The 21497-nt window shown below is 41.4% G+C and overlaps 1 protein-coding gene across 3 annotated transcripts in view; it reads left to right on the top strand.

Moving 5' to 3' along the window:
* The window catches only part of rabgap1l (RAB GTPase activating protein 1-like), a 444915-nt gene that overhangs the window by 25912 nt on the left and 397506 nt on the right, over positions 1 to 21497 (top strand). For all 3 annotated transcript variants that reach the window (XM_059647710.1, XM_059647711.1, XM_059647709.1), the window contains one exon: positions 240 to 408. In XM_059647710.1, coding sequence (XP_059503693.1) covers positions 240 to 408 — 169 coding nt within the window. The remainder of the gene's footprint in view (positions 1 to 239; positions 409 to 21497) is intronic.

Raw genomic sequence — 21497 nt, 5'->3', positions numbered from 1 at the left:
AATTGTCAATATAAATTACGAGATTGTGATTTGTGCAGGTAAGTGCTGATATGAGTTAAGTGCTTAGTTTTTCCTTTCAATTTCAAGGTATGAAAACCTTTTAACTAAAAGCAAGCTGGCAACCTTCAAGTCGAATTAGGGCCCTTGTTATTGACAGTGACTGAATAATCACACATTGAATTGCAATTTGCCAATGAATGTTTTACAGTAATGTGTTATTTTGTATTCACTGCCCACAGATACGTTGCAATGAGAGTGAGCAGCAGCTAGAGAAGGCACTGGAGGAAGGACAAAGAGATGAAATGATGGCTGGGGCAGGAGCTGAGGAGGGATGTAGACTCTCATCGATACAAAGAACATCTGTGAAACAGAAACGTCTGCATTTAACTTTAACTTCTGCAGAGGAAGGTAATGGAACAATTATTGACATGTACCTAAAACAGTCATAGTTACACGCTGCTAGTGCACAGGGATTAACTATATGCACATGCTGATAATATACAAGGAATGGTGTGCTCTGTATTTTATTTTGACTATTTTTTCACAATATGTTGGTCTTTGGCATTGGTGGGAGTAAGTATGGTATTGTGAAATCAAGAAGCCAACCAGCACAAAGTTTGATCACCATATATATTTCTTAATCCTCCATCAATTTGGTACATAGTACTTAAGTTGAAAATTTCAGCAACCTTCCAATGCTAAAATGAACATTTTAATTAACAATTTAATTTATTTTACTTCCCTGTCCCTAATGATTCATATCTTTTGAGTGATACAAGCCATTTGTCATCTTGATCATTTTGTAAGAGACATCGTGTCCAGCACCTTTTATGGCAAATTGCACCGGTGTGAAAATAATTAATTGGTAATGCACAAGTGTAAAGCGGAAATATACTGCACGGTTTTAACTTTGGCATGAGATGGCCAAGTCTGGTCAATCACTCTTCTGATTTCCTTCCTTCCCCTGAGCCTTTTAGCAGTATTTGCAATCATGTTTCATCAACAAGGAGAATGAATCTGTTTCCTAAGACAAGACAGCACTTGGCTTAACCACTGCAAAGTTTTAATACTGAGTTGACTACCTTCTTGAAACTCATATAAATTATCTTTCTTAGAATTCTGTACCATCTGACAAGGTACCTAACCAGTAATATTTATTTGAAACATTTTCACTGCTTCGTTTGCTGTTATAGACATATGGTCCTGGGATCACATTTTTGCCATTACATACATTCTCAGTGGCTGTTCTGGTTATTTCAGCTTTTGTCCTGCAAAAGGATGTCTACATATGTATCCTCACAGCTGCAGTTTTAAAGCTGTCTGCTGAATGCTTTCACCGGACATGAGAATAGTGGAAATGTACAACAGATATTTTGGTTAGTTGTGATATCATTATGGAATTAGGTCACTAATTATGCAGAATCCTCTAATTTATTACAAACACAAGGTAATAGTTTTCATTACACAGTATTGATTCAGGTGGATAAATAAAAAAGAACTGCAGATGATAGAAATTTGAAGCAAAAACAAAGTGCTGATCACGCTTAGCAAAAACTCAGCAGGTCTGGCAGAATCCATAGAGAGTAAGAGTAAAACAGAGTTACAGAGTCAGAGATTTACAACATGGAAACAAATCCTTCAGTCCAACTTGTCCATGCTGACCAGATGTCCTGTATAAATTTAGTTCCATTTACCAGCATTTGGCCCATATCCCCCTCACCCTTCTTATTCATAAACCCATCCACAGGCCTTTTGAATGTTGTAATTGTACCAGCTTCTACCACTTCCTCTAGCAGTTCACTCCATATATGCACCACCCTCTGTGTGAAAATGTTGCCCCTTAGGTCTCTCTTATATCTCTCCGCACCCTGGGGAAAGGACCTTGTCTATTTACCCTATTCATGCCCCACGTGATTTCTCCCAATATTTTATAAACATCTAAAAGATCACCCCTCAGTTGTTGATGCTGCACAAAAAATAGCCTCAGCCTATTCAGCCTCTCCCTGTAACTCATGTACTAATGACTTTAGGATTTTCTGTCAGTTCAGTTAGAAAGACATTTCTAAACCACATTGGTTTGATGAAAACTCCCAGCCTTCTCCTTTCAATAAACCTCTGTATAAAAAATAAATATCTCTAAAGCTTTAAATATATCTTATTTATTTCAACCTCATGATAGTCTCTTGATTAAATTGCATAGCATCATCCATCACAATGGAAAATAATGCTCTTTTAATGGAGGAATGGCAATGGACTGTTTTAGTCACCACCCTACCTGCACCATCCTCAGTCGTGACTGTATTAATTAAGTTTTAAACTCCAACAATTCCTGCTAAGTATGTAAAAGTAGAAGTTGGCCATTCAGTCTCTCAAGCCTGCTGTGCCATTCAATAAAACAATGCCTGATTTATTTGTGCTTCAAATTCCACATTCTCATCTGGGGGACTCCCCACCCTCATAACATCTGACTCCGTTACTTAACAAGAATCTTAGTCATTAAACTATCCACTTCCACTACCTTTGAGACACAGAGAGTTCCACAGTTGTAGATCACCCAGAAAAGCAAGCACATTCCTCAAACCACTCGTTCTAGACTCACTCACAAAAAGAAACGAGGTGCTTTCTATATCCACCTTATCAAAGCTATTCAGGATTTTATGTACTTCAATGAAATCACTCCTCACTTTTCTAAGCTGGAAAGTTGTCTAGTCTTTCCCATCTTCTCTCATAAGGCAACCCTCTTATTTTATGGAGGACTGATTTCAAGCCTCTTCTTGTAAAGCATCTTTTTGCTTTAAAGTTGTTTTATTTATGTGTTCTGTCTTCATTTAAAATACCAGTCTATTTTAATGATCTTGTTGGCTGCATCTTGCATCAGTCATTGTACCTCTCACCTCATAGGTCACATAATCAGCGAGACCTCCTGTTTGCACTGCAAGATTTCTACCAATGTGTCTGCACCTTGCAGGTGAAGATTGTTTTTTTTAAAAACAGCTCTGTATTGCAGTAGATTTCATTTTTAACATTTTTCTGTTGTTTGTTCCTGTATGTAACTGCTGTGGACTTGGTTTTAAAGCTTCAAGCTCAGTGATCCTTCATCAGAACTGGTTATCGATCTTTTATTGTTGATTTAGTTGCCTTCAGTGAACTTTATTAGATTTAAGTGAATCTGTTGAAGAGCGTTGCTGTGTTTGTTGTGAAGAACACAAATGAATGACTTGTGCCTCAATGAAAAATTGTTGATTTGGACAGGGATGGTGTGAAAAATGCTGCAGTTATTGTCTGTTGCATCTCTCTGAAGTGGCCATATCATTTTCCTTGATACTTGCCCTCCCTATGTTGTCCCTCCTTCCAAAATACAGAACCAGCAATAACAAAGAATTTTCATTCATATCAGGATTTAGTGTGATCTGGAAAGGAACTTGCATGTGATGGTTCCACAAATGTGCTTCTCTTAACTTCCTTAGTGATAGCAGTCTCATGTGATGAATGCACTATGTGATTGACTTTGAGTTTCCGAAGTGTCCCGAATCGTGAATGTAGGTTTCAGTATTGGTGCTTCGCATATTTATCATTTGTTGATGACAAGATAGAAAGCCACGACTGCAAGCTTAACAATGATGCAGATATTGCCAGAAATGTAACCAGTGTAGATGGAAGCATAAAATTACAAAGCGAGAAACGAAGTGAATAGGCATCATGTGGCCGGTGCCTTTCAATACAGGCAGGTGTGAGTGCACTACTTTGCGTCTGAAAAGAAACAACAGATGGTGAAAAGCTTGAAAACCTTAAAGGCCCAAGACACTTGGAAGTCTATGTTCCTAATCATTATAACTTTTGAACTGATACAAGAATAATCAAGAAGGCTCGTGTGATACTGAACTTCATACTGGACTGGAATATAAATTCATGTTTCGGGTATACATAGCTTTAATTGGACCACCTCTGGAGTTGTTTTTAATTCTACTCACAGCACGTTAGAAAGAATATATATTAGCCTCGGAAGGAAATCCGTGCAGGTTTATTAGAATGATACCAAGTGTTACATTTTGAGGTAAGATTACACTGACTTGCATTGTATCCCTTGGAACTTAGAAGATTTAGAGCTACTTGTTCAAAGTTTTGAAGATGTTAAGGGGAACCCAATGTGGGGAGAAAACAGTTTCTGCAGTTGAACAGCCCTAAGACTAAGGGATGCAGATCTTTCAGGAATTAAGTTAGGAAACAATTACGCGTCCAGAAGATGAAAGGTATTTAGAGCACTCCTGCAAGCTTCAGTTATTTCTGCGTTACTGGTAGAGAGAGATTCTTGATCAAGGGCATGAAAGTTGACTGAGGTAATATAAGAATGTAGAATTGAGGTTAAAATCAGATTCACTCTGACCTTATTGAACGGTGGAGCAGGCTCAAAGGGTCACTATATTTGTATTAATGTGGGATCCTTGGAGAATGCGACTGGGGAATTGAAACCGGGAAATGGAAGACAATTTAATGTGATATTTTCCATTGGACTTCATGGTGGAGATCAACGTTAGCATTCCAAAGATATCAGATAGGCAGGATCCTGATTGGAGGAAAGGCCCTGTAACAGTCTCTGTCACAAGAGACAAAGTATTTGACAATCTAATGGGACGGAAGGCAGAGAAGTCATCAGGAGCTGATGGTTTTAAAGGGAGTGGCTGCAGAGATATTGGAGCCAATTTTTGAAAAATTACAGAACTGATTAGATTCTGGGAGGTTTCCAGCGAATTGTTCCCTGCTAATGTGATGCCGCCATTTAAGAAGGGAGGGAGACAGAAAGCAGGAAACAATGGGCCAGTTAGCCTAATATCTGTCATTAGGAAAATGCAAGAGTCCATTCTTAAAGAAGTAATTGCTGAACACAATCAGAGTCAAAATGGTTTTCTGAAAGGCAAATAGACCAGAAGACATTGGAGTTGAAGTAAGGCCATTCGGCCCATTGAGTCCGCTCTGCCATTTCATCATGACTGATGGGCATTTCAACTCCACCTACCCGCACTCTCCCCGTAGCCCTTAATTCCCTGCAAGCTCAAGAATTTATCAATCTCTGCCTTGAAGATATTTAACGTTGCAGCCTCCACTGCGTTCAGTGGCAATAAATTCCACAGGCCCACCACTCTCTGGCTGAAGGAATGTCTCATGAGTTCTTTGCGGATATAACAAGCAGAGTTGGTGATAGTAAAAACAGTAGGAAGTATATTTGGATTTCCAATTGCCATTCAATAAGGTGCCATATAAGATGTTATTGCACAAGGGTACGTGCTCGTGAGGATAATGTGTTAGCATGGAGTGAGGGTTAGCTAATGCAGAAAACAGAGAGCCAAGTTTAACAGGGCTTTTTCAGTTAAGAACTACGTAACTTGGAAGCACAGGGTGCAGACAGAGACCCTTTGGCCTACTAAGTTTGCACTGACTGCCCAAAGAGCATCTCAACTAGCCCCAGCCCCAGCCCCAACCCCTGGCCCAGCTCCTTACCCTATCTCCATAACCTTGCATTACCATGGCTAATCCACCTAACCTGTACGTCTTTGGATGTGTGGAGGGCCCCAACATCAGCTCTCGACCTCAGTCGCTTATGATCAACGTTAGTGGCCTGGAGAAGGGGGTAGAGCGTAATACATGCAAATTTGCTCACAATATAAATATCACTGTTGTGATGAGAATATATGGACAGTGGCAACGGCATATACGTGGGCAGAGAGAGTGGGCCCAAATGACAGAGTTTAATGAGGCCATGAACTTTAAGAGGAAAAATCAACAGACAGACTATTATTCAAATGGAGGGAGATTCCAACAAAGTGCAGTGCAGAGGGATCTGGGCATTCTTGTACATGCAACACAGAAAGTTCGTGATAGGTGCAACAAACAATTGGGAAGGTGAATGGAATTTTGGCTTTTATTACTGGGGGGATGGTTGGAGTTGAAAAATGGGGATGTCTTGTTCTTGTTACAACTGTACAGGTGTTAGTATGCCTGCACCTGGACTGCTGTGTACAGTTTTGGTCCCGTATTTAAGAAAGGATGGACTGGCATTGTAGGTAGCTCATACTAGGTTCCTGGAATAAAGGGACTTAATTATCAAGAATGGCTAAACAGGTCAGGCCTTTATTCATTTGGCGGTGTTCTTATTGAAACATACAAAATTTTGAGGGGATTTGACAGGGTAGATGTTGAGAAAGTGTTTCAACTCATGGAGTCTCAAACTTAAGGACATAGTTTCAGAATAAGGGGCTGCTTATTTAAAACTGAGATGTGAAGGAATTTTTTTTGTCCCTGATGGTATTGAATATCTGGAATTCTCTACCTCAGAGATATGGAGGCTAGATCACTGAAAGTGTTTAAAGAAGAGGTAGTTGGATTTTTGAATTATTGTGGAGTTAAGGGCTATGAGAAACTGGCGTGAAGGGGGAATTGTGGCTTGCAACAGATCAGCTCTGATCTAGTACAATGGTGAGACAGGCTTGATTGTTGAATATTCTATTTTGATTCTATTTCTTATTTTTCATTGAGACTTTAAGAGCATGCCCCCCATGGAAGACTGTTAGAATAGGTAAGAGCCCATTGGATCCAAGGAAATTTGGCAAAATTGGACCCACAACTGGTTGACTGTCAGGAAGCAGAGGGTATTGATTGGTTTTTTTTGCAACTGAATGTCTATGACTAGAGGTGTCCCACACACGTCATTGTTGGGTCTCTTGCTGTTTGTGGTTTATATAAGTGATTTAGATTTGAATGTAGGATGGTTGATCACTAAGTTTGAAGATGATACAAAAATTGGCATGAAAAATAGTGAGGAGGATGGCCTTAGATTACAGGGGGATATAAACGGACTGGTCAGATTGCTGATCAGGGGCAAATGTATGTCAATCCAAATAAATTGGAAGTGATGCACTTGGGCAAGACAAACAAGACAAGGGAACGCATGATGAATGGTAGGATCCCAGGTAGCAGCGAGGATCAGAGAGACCTTGGTTTGAATGTACACCAGTACCTTCAGATAAAAGGATGGGTGGAGAAAGTGATTATGAAGGTATGTGGGATACTTGCCTTTATTAGCCGAGGCATAGAGTTTAACAGCACGGAGGTTATACTAGAACAAAAACCAAGTTGCAGGAAAAACTCAGCTGGTCTGGCAGCATCTGTGAAGGAAAAAACAGAGTTGACAACTTGAAATGTTAATTCTGTTTTTTCTTTCACAGATGCTGCCAGACCTGCTGAGCTTTTCCTGCAACTTTGTTTTTGTTCCTGATTTATGGCATCCGCAGTTCTTTCAGAGATTATGCTGGAATTGGTTAGACCACTGGTAGAGTATTGTGTGCAATTTGAAAATACTCAAATGGTGTAGAACTTACAGATACTTATTGATGAGAAAATAGATTTACACCAATTGCTTGAAGGGATTTGTAAAGCCAATTAAATGTGAAAAATGAGGGCACATGTGTCTTTGCAAACATTTTCTTAAAAGTGGTTCTGAAATCCCCTGTTTGTTTTTCACTTCAGTGCTGAATGTTTACCACCTTTATGACCCCAGCATGATGGGTGTGGGTAGCTATCCTTCTCCCTGTTTGGAATGCTGCTTACATACTCAGGTTAAGAGCCAAGCTTGTTGGAATTTTATATCAAGTTATGAAATAAGGCTTTGCAAGTTACTGCTTGCCTCTGATATTTCACAACCAGGAAGGAGATCATTCCTGTGCAGTCAGCAAAGAATGCCTTTAGGCAATTTTGTATATTTTGCTTGATCATTTCCCCCAAGAGAGAGATTCTTCATAGAATTCAAAAAAATTTTCAAGTTAATTTTGCAATTGTTCATGTTTATATGAAATGATTTAACAGAATAATCTTAAAACCTGTTGCAGGACAGAATCTCGATTCCACCACAGGCTTTTGCTTGGAAGATAATAATCCCTTGGCGTAAACATGTCCTATAATGCTGGTTCTTAGTGTGCTCACACGCCTCCTTGTGAGATATCAAGCACCATAGGCTTGAGTTAATGCTTGGTTCACATAGATCTTGAATTTTTGACAAATCTGGGGAAGGGTAAGTTAAGGTGTCCCCAGATTTAAGGTAATCTGATGGCAATCTACTGTGCCAAGAGTAGAAAACAAAACTTGTTCTTTGCCTATTTGTTAAGTTACAATCGTGCTAGACTTTTTTAAAATCTCACTTATGGGATGTACACGTCACTTACTGGGTCAGGATTTATCACCTATCCCTCGTTTCCTTGGAGAAGATGGTGGTGAGCTGTGTTCTTGAATGCTGCATGTGATGTAGGGACCCTACAATATCTGTTAAGGCGAGAATTCCAGTGACAGTGAAGGAAGAGCAATATATTTCTGAGTCAGGATGATGAGTGGTTTGGAGAGGTACTTGGAGGTGTTGGGTTCTCATATGCCCTGCTGCTCTTATCCTTATCGATGGAAGTGTACACACTGCTGCTACTGAGTGTCGTTGTGGAGGGAGGGGATGTTTACGAGTGTGATGCTAGTCAAGTGGCCTGCTTTGACCTGAATGGCATCAAGCATCTTGAGTTTTGGAGCTCCCCTCATCTAGGCAAGTGGCGGAGTATTCCATCTCACGTCTGACTTGTGCCATGTAGATGGTGGACAGGCTCTTGGGAAGCAGGAGGTGAGTTACTTGCTGTAGTATTCATTGCCTCTGAGCTACGGTTATTGCCACAGTATTTATATGGCTAGTACGGTTCAATTTCTAGTAAATGATAACCTCTGGTTGGTTGTTGGTGGTAATTCAATAATGATAAAACCATTGCATGTCAAGGTTAGATTGTCCTCTTATTGTTTTGTGTGGCATGAATGTAACTTGCTACTTTTTGGCCCAGGCCTGGAAAGTAACCAGGTCTTGTTGCATTAAAGGATGATTACTTCAGTGTCTGAGGAGTAGTCAATGTTGGTGAACATTGTGCAAACATTAGCAAACGTCCCCAAGCCTGAGCTTCTGACGGATGGAAGGTCATTGATGAACTAGCTGACGCTGGTTGGGACCAGGCGGGAAAACATACTGACACTTCATTGGAGGCTGCACTAAGAATGTTACCGAGCAGGGTAACGAAACGTCTGCGAAACAAGAAACAAGCTCGATGAGCCAACCAACCTCAACACCCACAACCTGAGCTACAAATCTACTCCAAAACCTTAGTGAAGCTAGTTGGGCCAAGGACACTACACTGAGGAACTCCTGCAGAACTGTCCTGGAGGAGAGATGACTGACCTATAACAATCATAAGCATCTGCCTATGTGCCAGGTATGACTCCAAACAGTGGAGTGATTTCCCCCTATTCACTGAGAGACTACTATTTTGCTCGAGCTACTTGATGCCACACTGTCACTTCATCACTTTTGGAATTCAGCTCTTTTGACGATGTTTAATCAATGAGTGTAATGAGGTGAGGAGCTAAGTAGCTCTAGTGGACCAAAACTGGGCATTACTGAGCAGATTGCTGAACAGTTGCTGCTTTTTAGCACTGTTGATGACACCTTTCATCATTTTACTGGTGATTGAGAGTAGCCTAATAATGCCTGAGCCATGCTTGTATGGTCTATGTGGAGTTGAATAATATAACAACACATTCCTTAAAGTGTATTGTGATCCACCCAAACCTACACTAATACCTCCGCCTTTGAAAACATGGTGATTCTCATCGATTTCCTCGTATCACAGGATAGTCGTTAACTTCTAGCTTTTGATCAATCCACCTTGAAATGTAGGGTGGCCTTCACTTTCTGGGAAATTAATATGGAAGCATTTTCTTTATTCAACCTAGTATGCTTTAAAAACAAAATTCTTTCATGCATGGCCTTGCTGGCAAGGCCAAAATTAACTGTTCATTTTGAATTTATGTTGATCTGAACAACCGTTTCAGAGAACAACAAAGTGTCAACCACATTGCATGTTACTCTTACCAGATAGGGATGGTGCACATTTTTTCCAAACATTAGTAAGCTAGATGGATAATTAAGTATGTTTGTGGTCACCATTATTGAGATGAGCTTTCAATTCTAGATTGCTCATGGAATTAAAATTCCATCAGCTGCCATGGATGACATGTCAGCCCATGTACCCTGTGCATTAACTGGGCCTCTGGATTAGTCTAGTGACATTATCATGATACCACCATCCCACATAGGAAAACACACAGGTTGATTTTAATAATTCCTTGCAAACTTTGTAAACTTTGGTTTTTGGACATGCTGATATTGGGCAGCTCATGTTCAATCTCGCCAACAGAATAAGGTTCTGTCCATTGTTAATTGAGTATGTAGATCTGGTAGATTTGTTTAATGATTGGCCCTTTTGGGAAGGGATAAAAAATGGAAAGAAATCTAGACCATTTGATGACTTACCTGGGAGGAGAGCACCGATAATTGTGTCCCATTGTTGAACAAGCTGTCCCAAAGTTTGTAAATGTGTAAAATCTCAGTGAGACCATGAAGACGGTCAGTTTGTCTGATTGACTCCTATTTAGGGCCCAATACAATTCACAGCAGATTATTTCAGTAATGGAAATTAATCTTATTTATTGCAACACACTTCATTCCAACAAAAGAAGTGAAACGAGACCATTTCTGATTTATACAACTTAAACTAGCTAAACCATATACATTCAAAACCCAATTTCATGCCTTCAATCACAATTAAGACAGATGAAAGGTGGACTGTATAGTACAAACATCACAGGTTGAAAAGAATATATAAAAAAAGTTCTGAACATCAAAAATCAAACGTTATTTTCCTTACAGTCCTTCTGATTTTCGCAGTGATGAAAAGTGGTTGATCTCAGGATGACTACTGTCCTTCTTTTTGCGTCCTAACTCATTCTTTAAAGCTCCTCAGGTTCTCTTCCTCCTCTCCCAATGCGCGTGTGCGCGCGCACACCCTTCTGTCTGTAAATGTTTTAACTCTCTGCTACTCACTACAGTTTTTCAATTCTGTGTAGCCTAACCAATCAAAGGGCTGCGGCCACAAAAAATACACTGAATGCACTTGGCCCTTTGAACTTGTTCTGCTATTCAATAAATCTTTCAGCCCCCTTGTAATCAAGAATCTATCTACCTCTGCCTTAAAATATTTAACGATTCTATATTCTTTCAAGGAAGAGAATTCCAAAGTGTCTTTATCCTCTGAGAAAAAATGTTTCCTCATCTCTGTCTGCTTATTTTCAAACCTGAAAGAACAGGAGATGAGTTACTTGCCTCAGAATGCCCAGTTTCTGGCATGCTGTTGCAGTCAAAATATTTACCTGGCTCAATGGCAATTCCAAGGATGTTGAATCAATCACAATCAATAAGGGTAATGCAGTTGAATAGCAGCGGAAAATGTTTGGAGTTTCCCTTGCAAATGGCCATTGCCTGACACTTGTGTTCTGTGAATGTAATTTGCCTCTTAATCTAAGCCTGAATGTTGCCCATGTCTTGCTGCATTTGGAAGTAGACTACTTCAGTGTCTGAGAAATCACAAATGGAATTGAACGTCGTGTAGTCATCAGCCAAAATCCTCACTTCTGACCTTACGATGAGGAGACTAGAATATACTAAGGGATTCCTGCAATTAGAGAATTAGAATTTATAGAATTCCTACAGTGTAGAAACAGGCCTTTCGGCCCAACAAGTCCGCACCAACCCTCCGAGAAGCCCAGATATATTCCCCTATAACCCACCTAACCTGCACATCCCTGAATACTACAGGCAATTTAGCATGGCCAATCCACCTAGCCTGCACATCTGAAAGAGGACTGTGGTAGGAAACCCAAGTACCTGGAGGAAACCCATGCAGGCATGGGGAGAATGTGCAAACTCCACACAGACAGTTACCCAAGGCTGGAATTGAATCCGGATCCCTGGTGCCGTGCGGCATCAGTACTAACCACTCAGCCACTGTGCTGCTCCAAATGGTGTGCTGGGTTTGAGATATCTGAACTTCAACAGCAAATACTTGTATTCAGCATGATTCCAATCACTTGAAAAGTTTCTCTTAGATTTTCATTGACTTCAATTCAGTGAAATTCTGGTTGGATGTCAAGGGCAGTTACTGCCACCTCATATTAAGAGTTCAGGTCTCTTCTTCATGTTTGGGTCAAGGCAACATTGAAGCCAGGAGCCAAGTGGCCCTTGCAGAACTGAAATTGCGCATCAATGAACAGGTTATCGTGGTGTAAGTACCATTTGATAAAATTTTCAATGACAACTTTCATTTGTTGGTTAATGATCAAGAATAGACTTGATGTGATGGAGTTTTATCAGATTAGATATTTCCCACTTTGTGTATTGGACATATCTGGGCAATTATCCACATTGTCCAGTAGATGCCAGTGTTATAGTTGTGCTGGAAGAGTTTGACTAGTGATGCACCTGGTTCTGTCACACAGTTCTCAAACGCTATGACTGTGATATTGACAGAACCTTTGCAATATCCAGTACCTTCAGCTGTTTCTTAATTTCACATGCAGTTGGCAGTGTGACTGTATCTCTGATGCTGGGGACTTCTGGAGGAGGCTGAGATGGATCGTCCACTTGGCAATTCTGGCTGAAGGTCATTGCGAATGCTCCAGCCTTGTTTTTTGCACTGTTGTATTGTGCTGCCCCAATATTTGTGGATTGGGATATTTGTGGAGCTGCCTCTTTCTTCAACTGTTTAGTTGTCCATCACCATTCATGAGTAGGTATGCATTATCTGATCCATTGTGGAGTCACCTGCATCACATACAGATTCCATTGTTTGACATACAAGTAGTGTGATAAGTTGGCTTCGCATGGTGCTGATCCTAGGATTAATTTTGTCTTCATGGCATTGGTAAAGTGAAAGATATGCTGGGGTGCGAATTTACAATTTAAGGTTGAATACAGTTATGTTGCTGTTAATGGCCCACAGTGCCTCATTGACACTCAGTTTTGAGTTGCTAGATCTTTTCTATACCTGTCCCATTTAGCATGGTGGTAATGCTGTAGATATAACGTAAGAAATAAGATGTGGCTTTAATTCCTCTCTCTATCTCATTATCCTTAAATAACCATTGAGTCATTTGTCAATTAAAAATCCATCCAGCTCATTAAGTATATTGCTGACTTAATGATTCAGCATTCAGTAGCTGGACCTTCTGAGAATAGATGTCACACCTCACCTCCATTTTAAATGGTAGACTCCCTAATTTGAAATTGTACCCTAGTTTTAAATTCTCCTGAGGTGGGGTGGTTGCAGGGGACATCCTGTTCAATCACTTCAGGATTTTACATGTTTCAATAAAATGATGTCTTGTTCTTTTAAACTGTAACGACTGTAAACCCACATTGTTCATCGTTGCTAGTAAAAGAAACTCCCCATTCTAGGAGTCAAATTCAGGCTAGAACATTCTCAAATGTGCTTTCACTGCAATTACTACACCTTGTGAAGTAAGGAGACCAAAATTGTATATAGTGCTCCAGATATATTCACACCATTGCACATTCGGCTGTGTCAAGACTCTCCCTACTTTTATCCTGCAGTCCTGTTTTGATGAAGGCCACTTGTTATCCAAATTACTTGTTGACTTGCATATTAACCTTTTTGTGATTCAGGTACAAAGATGGCCAGATCTATTTGTCGCAAAGCTCTCTGCATTTAAACAATATTTTACTTTCCTATTTCTGCCAATGTGGACAAGCTCAAACTCATATTTTCCCATATTATGCTCCATCTGCCAGGTTTTATACCCACTCTTTTCACCTATCTATACCCTTTTGAAGACTCTTACTTTGTTCCCTATCTTCGTATTGTCAACCAGCTAAGTCATTAACATAATTTGCAGATAGTTGAAGTTCCTGCACTGATCGCTGGAGCTCCCTACTGGTTAAGAGTTTGCCGAGTTTACCAAGTTGCCAGACACTTATTCTGTCTTCTTTTCCTGTTTGTTGGCTAGTCCTCTATTCATGTGGATATTATCAACCTATCACCATTGGTCTTTCGGAGTAAATATTTACGTGCCATCTTATTCATTACCTTATTAATTTCCAAATGCACGACATCGACCGGTTTTCTGTTATCCACCCCATTTTTAATCCTGAAATGAAATATAAAGTCAAGCATAGTTTGTTTCTACTAAATCATGTTTCTGAATATGCTGCTATTACCTTTATAATAATGAATTCTTACATTTGTCTGATGGTAGATATAGGTGAACTGGCCTGTAGTTTCCTGCTTTCTGTCTCACTACTTTCTTGAACGCTTAATACAGTTGCTGCACAACACTATGTTAAGTTTTCTTAGTGTGAAGGTGGGACTTTATCTTTTCAAGGTCATTACTTACCTGTGTTGGCATGGACAGTTGCATCTGTGACCGGTGGATTGATGAAAAAGTATCTAGTAGGTATTCCTCTGTTGTGGGTTTCAGACCTTACTGAAAGACAAGTCTGGAAAACATGTCCTTAAGTACTTAGCCAGATTTGTCACCAAAAGTGCTACTGCATCAATCTTGCTAATGGACATTGAACTCCCTTATGTGATGATGCAGCCTGTGCCCTTAGATCTTCCTCCAAGTGGTGTTCAAGATGGAGCAAGCTCACTAATCAGCTGAGGAAGGGCAAGGATTTATTGCTTATCCCTAATTGAGATAATGATTGTGAGGCACCTTCTTGAACCACTGCAAGTGTGTTGTTAGGGAGGGTGTTCCAGGATTTGGACTCAGTGACAGTGAAGGGATGATGATATATTTCCAAGTCAGATGGTGTGTGATTTGAAGGGACCTTTTGGGCTGGTGGTGTTTCTGTGTATCTGCTGTCCTTGTTTTGTGAGGTGGCAGTGGTCATGGATTTCAAAGATGCCGTCGAAGGAGCCTTGGTGAATTTCTATAGTGCATTTTGTAGATGGTGCACCCTGCAGCTACTGAAAGTTGGTGATGAAGGAAATGTGTGTTTATAGGTTGGTACCAATAAAGTGGACTGCTTTGTCCTGGCTTTCGTGAAGCTTCGGCGGCACCGTTGTGGCGGTGCGGGAGGCCCGGGATGGACGTGTCGTCCGGGGAGTTGCGGGGGGAGGGGGTGGGGTGTGGAGAGTTGGGGTGGTTTGCGGCTAGGGGGTGTAGTTGTTTGTTGCAGGCCCGCCGTGGGTGTTCTGCGGGGTGGTTCCCGGGCCTCCGCTTGGTTCTCCCGGTGTGGAAAGGGGAAGCCGCGGCGGGTACGGCGGATGCAGTGTGCTGCATTGGCCAATGTGCAGATGAGCGTCTGTTTGGTGTGGAGGGTCTTCTTGGGGCCTGGGGTGGGGGTGGGGCGGGGGTAGGTGTGGGGCAGGTCTGGCGCTTCGTGCTGTTGTGGGGATGGGTGCCGGGGGGTGATGGGGCTGGGAGGGGAGTGTGGGGCAGATGGGGGAGTCGTGGGGGGGACTGGACCTTCGGGGGTCGGTGGGGTTGGGGAGGGAGGGATGACTTTGGTGGTGGAGTCGGATTGCGGATGGTGGCAGTGTCGGGGGAAGCGGGTCGGTGGGGTGGTGTGTGAGGGCGAGGGGGATTCTGTTTTGGTTCTTGTTGCGAGCAGGGGGTGTGAGGGGTGAGTTGTGGAGGGTGCAGGAGGCGTGGTCGGGGGCGTTTTTGGCCTCCGTGGGGGGGAAGTTGCGGTCCTTGGGGGATGAGGGCGTTTGAGGTGTCCGGGAGTTGGGTGCCTCATTTCGGGGGCGGTTGTGGCAGAGGCGAAGGAATTGGGAATAGCGGCAATTCCTCCCACTTCCTACAGACAAAGGGGGTGGCCTTGGATACCCGCATGGGCCCAAGCTATGTCTCCTCTTTGTAGGATACGTGGAACAATCCCTTTTCCAAAACTACATTGGCTATTGAGAAATTGAGTATAGGAGCAAAGAGGTCCTTCTGCAGTTGTACAGCGCCCTGGTGAGACCGCACCTGGAGTATCGTGTGCAGTTTTGGTCTCCAAATTTGAGGAAGGACGTTCTTGGTATTGAGGGAGTGCAGCATAGGTTCACGAGGTCAATTCCTGGAATGGCGGGACTATCATATGTTGAAAGATTGAAGCGATTGCGCTTGTATACACTTGAGTTTGGAAGGATGAGAGGGGATCTGATTGAGATGTATATGACTATTAAGGGATTCGACGCTCTGGAGGCAGGAAACATGTTTCCGCCGATGGGTGAGTCCAGAACCAGAGGACACAGTTTAAGAGTAAGAGGTAGGCCATTTAGAACAGAGTTGAGGAAAAACTTCTTCACCCAGAGAGTGGTGGATATATGGAATGCTCTGCCCCAGAAGGCAGTAGAGGCCAAGCCTCTGGATACTTTCAAGAAAGAGATGGATAGAGCTCTTAAAGGTAGTGGAATCAAGAGTTATGGGAATAAGGCAGGAACAGGATACTGATTGTGAGTGATCAGCCATGATCATAATGAATGGTGGTGCTGGCTTGAAGGGCTGAATGGCCTACTCCAGCACCTATTATCTATTGTCTATTGCACTCCATCACACATCTGGATTCTGTCTTATAGATGTTGTGCAGGCCTGGGGAAGGTAGGTGGTGAGATAATCACTACAGGATTCCTAGCTTCTGACCTGCTCCTTTTTAGCTGCAGTATTTACATGGCTGGTCCAGTTCAGTTTTTGTTTAAAGTAACCTTATGAATTTGATAGTGAGGGTTCAATAATGGTAACCTGCAGCAGGTTACCTTACTATATTTGAGCTGATATCTTGAGACTTCATGATGTCTTGAGTCACTGTCGGGATTTCCAGGCTAACTCCTCTTGAATTTCTCTCAGATTAACAGCTTCAATCAGGGAGCTAATTTCGATGAGGTCCAGTTGGCTGACCTCATTACAATCACGACCCTGTAATGTGGTGACCAGTACTGCAAATTTGGCCTAATAAAAGTTTCATTCAGCTGCAGTATGACATGCCAGCTTTTATACTGAAAGCCCTGACTGTTGAAGGAAAGCATGCTGGACACTGCTTATCTACTTGTGTTGTCATTTTCAGGGAGCTGTGGACTTTCACCTCAAGATCCCTCTGTGTACCAGTACTTCTCAGGGTCCTTCCATTTACTGTATTTATTTGTTGCATTTGTCCTCCCAGAATGCATCACCTTACACTTGACTGAATTTAATTCAATCTGCCATTGTTCCACCCACCTTTCCAACTGACCTAAATCCTGCTGTATCTTTTGACAACCTGCCTCATTGTTTACAATTTCACCAATTTTCACGTTGTCTGCAAACCGACTAATCAGACGACCTAATTTTCATGTAAATTATTTATATATAACAAACAACAGACGTTGCAGCGCTGATCATTGCTGAAAACCACTATCCCAGACTTGCAGTCAGATAAAGAACCCTCCATAACTACCCTTCTTGGGCTTCTATGATCAAGCCAATTTTTATACCCAGCGTGCTAACTGTGGATCCTATGTGACTTAATCTTCTGGGCCAGAGTACCGTGAAGGGCCTTGTTGACTGTTTTAGTAAAGTCCATATAGACACCATCCAATGCTCTTACCCTCATTAGTGATCTTCACTTCCTCAAAGAACTCAATCAAATTTGTGAGACAAGACCTCCCCAGCAGAAAACCATGTTGAATATCCTAATAAGTCATTCTTTTCCGAATCTTGTCCGTAAGGATGATCGTCTTCAATAATTTCCCTACTACTGATATAAGGCTTATCAGCCTACGTTTTCCTCGAGTATCTCTGTTGCCTTTCCTAAACAAAGGAACAACATTGCTATTATCCTGTCTTTTGTGACCTTTCCTGTGTCTAAGGAGAATTCAGAGATCATTGTTAAGGCCACAGCAACCTCTTCCTTTGTGTCCCTCAGCACTCAGGATAGATCCCATCAGGCCCCGAGGATTTATGCCTCTTCATCTTTTTCAAGACACCCAATATCATTATCATCTTAATATCGATATACCCTGGAATATCAACATACACTTACCTAATTTTACTATCGTCCACATCCTTCACCTTGGTGAATACCAATGCAAAATACTCACCCACTTGCTCTGGCTCCACGCAGAAATTCCCTTCTTTGTCTTTGAGTGCACCTACCCCTTCCCGAGCTACCTTCTTGTCCTTAATATACATATAATGTGCCATGGAGTTCTCCTTAATTCTACTTGCCAAGGACATTTTTATCCCTGTTAATTTCTTATTTAAGTTCTGCTGCTTTCTTTATATTGCTCAAGGGCTTTGTCTGATTTTAGTTTCCTCAACCTTACATATGCTTCCTTTCTCTTTCTGATTAAATTTTCAATATGCCTTGTCATCCAGAGCTCCCAAAAATTGCCATCCTTATCTTTCATCCTCACAGGAATATGCTGGACCTGAACTCCAATCACCTGGCCTTTAAAAGTCTCCCACATGAGGGATTTGCCCTCAAACAGCTGCCCCAAATTTAATTTCTCCAGTTCCTGCCTAAAATTGTTGTAATTAGCCTGCCTCCAATTTAGCACTTTCACTCTAGGATTAGTTTTATCCTTATTCATCTTTAACTATCTTAAAACGTAGAGAATTATGGGCACTGTTCCCAAAATGCTTCCCCACTGAAACTTTGTTCACCTGGCCAGATTCATTCCCCAGTACAAGGTCTAAAAGTCCTCTTTCCCTATTTGGACTATCTACATATTGTTTCAAGAAACATTCTGGATGTGCCAAACAAATTCTGTCCCATCTAAGCTCCTGGCACTAAGGGAGCCCCAGTCAATATTGGGAAAGTTTAAAGTCACCCATTAGAACAACCCTGTTGTTTTTATATCTTTTCATGATCTGCTGGCCTATCTGTTTCTCCATCTCCTGGCCAGTGGAGGCCAAAAGTATAACCCCATCATAGTGATTGCACGTTTCTTATTCCTGAGTTCTACCAATTTGGCCTAGGTGGATGAACCCTCCCAGATGTCCTGTTGCTCCTGTGACAGTCATCTTAATCAGTAATGTAACTCTCCCACCCTGTTTACACCCTCTCTATCATGCCCAAAATATCTAAACCATGGAACTGTGAGCTGACAGTTCTGTCCATCTCTCAACCAAATTATTGTAATGGCTACAGCATTGTAGTTCCAGGTACTAATCCAGGCTGTAAGGTCATCTGCCTTACCTGTTCTACTCCTTGCATTAAAATAAGTGCATTTCAGATCGCCAGTTCTGCTGCGTTCATTAACCTAGTCCTGCCTGTTTTTCCTATTGGACTTATTTGTCTTAACCTCTAACTTCTCCTCAGTCACTCCATGTGCTGACCTACTGCTCTGGTACCCACCTCCCCACCACGCTAGTTTAAACCATTCCAAGAGTCACCAATCTTGCTATGAGTCTGGAGTCACATGTTGTCTGGACCAGGTAAGGATGGACTGCTTGCTTTTTCTAAAAGATACTTGTAAACCTTGAACCTGTATCCACTTCTACAGACCACTGAGGTAAACCTCTGATATCTTGAAACAAGAGGACAGCCTCAAAGTTGAACCCAGTTAAACTAGTTTTTGTACCAAATTGAGACTTAATCTCATTTTGCCCTGGTTAATTTTCCTGTTCTTCATAAAGAAACTCTTCGCACCTGCAATCAGAGCCACATCTCAGGAATCATTATTATTGAACTCAGAGGTATTGTATCAACTTCTGGAGAACCTTAATTGGACCACACTCAAGAGTATTGTTCCAATCCCCATAATACAGGAACAATGAATTGGAACTGGAGGAAGTACAAACAAATTTGAAAATACAGTAGAAGTCTTAGGTGATTATAATTATAACTTTAGGCTTTTTTCTTGAGACTGTTTATGATTCTTTAAAATTATCAAGGTCTTTAAAATGATGGAGGTTCAGTAGGGTGTAGAAAATGCTTTGATTTGTGGATGAGTCCAAAAGCAAGGATGCGAAAAGCAGTGTTCCCTGTAGGATCTGTGAGGCTACACAGTAATTTGGACTGTGCTGCATTCTGAACCACATAGATCACTCAAAACATTGTCATCCATCAGGAGAGAGTTCCAACATTTTCAAAATCATGACCTAAATACATGGTGTTCATGGGTTAAAAAGGATGTACCCAGTTCAAAAAGAAATTGAAAGGAATATTGATCATATAAGGTAATAAATCCAATAATGCATCTTTTCCAGAGAGTTCTGAAAATGTGGAACTTGCTACCACATAGAATATTTGAGGTGAATACGTAGGTCCTTTTAACAGGAAGCTAGATAAGTCTTCATGGCATGGGAGAAAGGAATAGAAAGATATGCTTGGAGAGGTTGGATGAGGTAGCTTGCAAGAAGCTTTCATGGGACCTAATTGCTGACACAGATCTGTTAGATTGCATGGTATGTTACTGTGCTGTAACTTGCATAAAATTCTCTGCAACATGCAGGATCGGTGAGGGCCAGGTACTAGCAAAATGTTTCCATTCATTGTTTAGATAAGGGCATTGCGTACTAGACCTAGACATGGCCAAGCCTTTGAGAATGTGGTCCAGAGTGTGATCTGAACTGCTGCAGTCCATGTAGTGTGAGTACACCCATAGTGTCATTCACATAGGGGGTTCTGGGATTTTGACCTAGTGATAATAAAGCAATGACAATGTATTTCTGTGGCATAATATGTGACTTGGAGAGGAGCTTGAAGATGGTTGTGTTCTTTTGTCTCTTCTGTCCTTTTCTATTGAGGTACTAGAGATCATAGGTTGGGATCTTTGGTCCCAGATGTTTTGGCAAGGTGCTAAGGTGTATCTTGCAGATGGTGTGTATTGCAATTACATTTCGCCAGTGGTGGAGGGTGTGAATAAAGGGGAGGTGATATCCTAGTGGTATTATTAATAGATCATTAATCCAGAAACTCAGCTAATGTTCTGGGGACTAGGTTTCAAATCTTGCCATGATGGATGGTGGAATTTGAATTTCCTGCACTTAGTATTTCGCTATTGTTGGGTGAGCAGAAAGCTTGAGAAATCAGTGACATATTGTTCCCCTGTTACATGTTGGGCATTTCTGAAATAGGTGCTCACACATAATACAATATTGTTGAGCAACATGGAGTACTTTACATACTGTAAGCAAGCATTTTTGTCATGGTCATAGGAGAGTTTCATTTATCAGCTCATAGCTAATGTTTCTTCCTTTACAGCAGGATGTAGAGTGTACAGAATCATAGAGCCATACAGCATGGAAACAGACCCTTCAGTTCAACTAGTGCGTGCCGACGATAATCCCAAACTAAAGTAGTCCCACCTGCCTGCTCCTGGCCCATATCCCTGTAAACCTTTTCTATTTATGTATTGATCATAATGTTTTTGACGCGTTGTCATTGTACCCCCATCAGCTGCTTCCTCTGGAAGTTCATTCCACGTGTGAACCACCCTCTGTGTAAACAATTTGCCCCTCATGTCTTTTTTCAAATTCTCTCCTCGCATTAAAATTTCCCCATATCGTGAAATTCCCCCTTCCTAGGGAAAAGACAACTACCAGTAACTCTATCTATATCCCTCATCATTTTAAACTTCTATAAGGTTGCCTCTCAATCT

This window comes from Stegostoma tigrinum, chromosome 8 (genome assembly GCF_030684315.1).
Source record: "Stegostoma tigrinum isolate sSteTig4 chromosome 8, sSteTig4.hap1, whole genome shotgun sequence".
Lineage (NCBI taxonomy): Eukaryota > Metazoa > Chordata > Chondrichthyes > Orectolobiformes > Stegostomatidae > Stegostoma > Stegostoma tigrinum.
The sequence above is the reverse complement of the archived record's forward strand: the minus strand, read 5'-3'. Positions and strand labels throughout refer to the sequence as shown.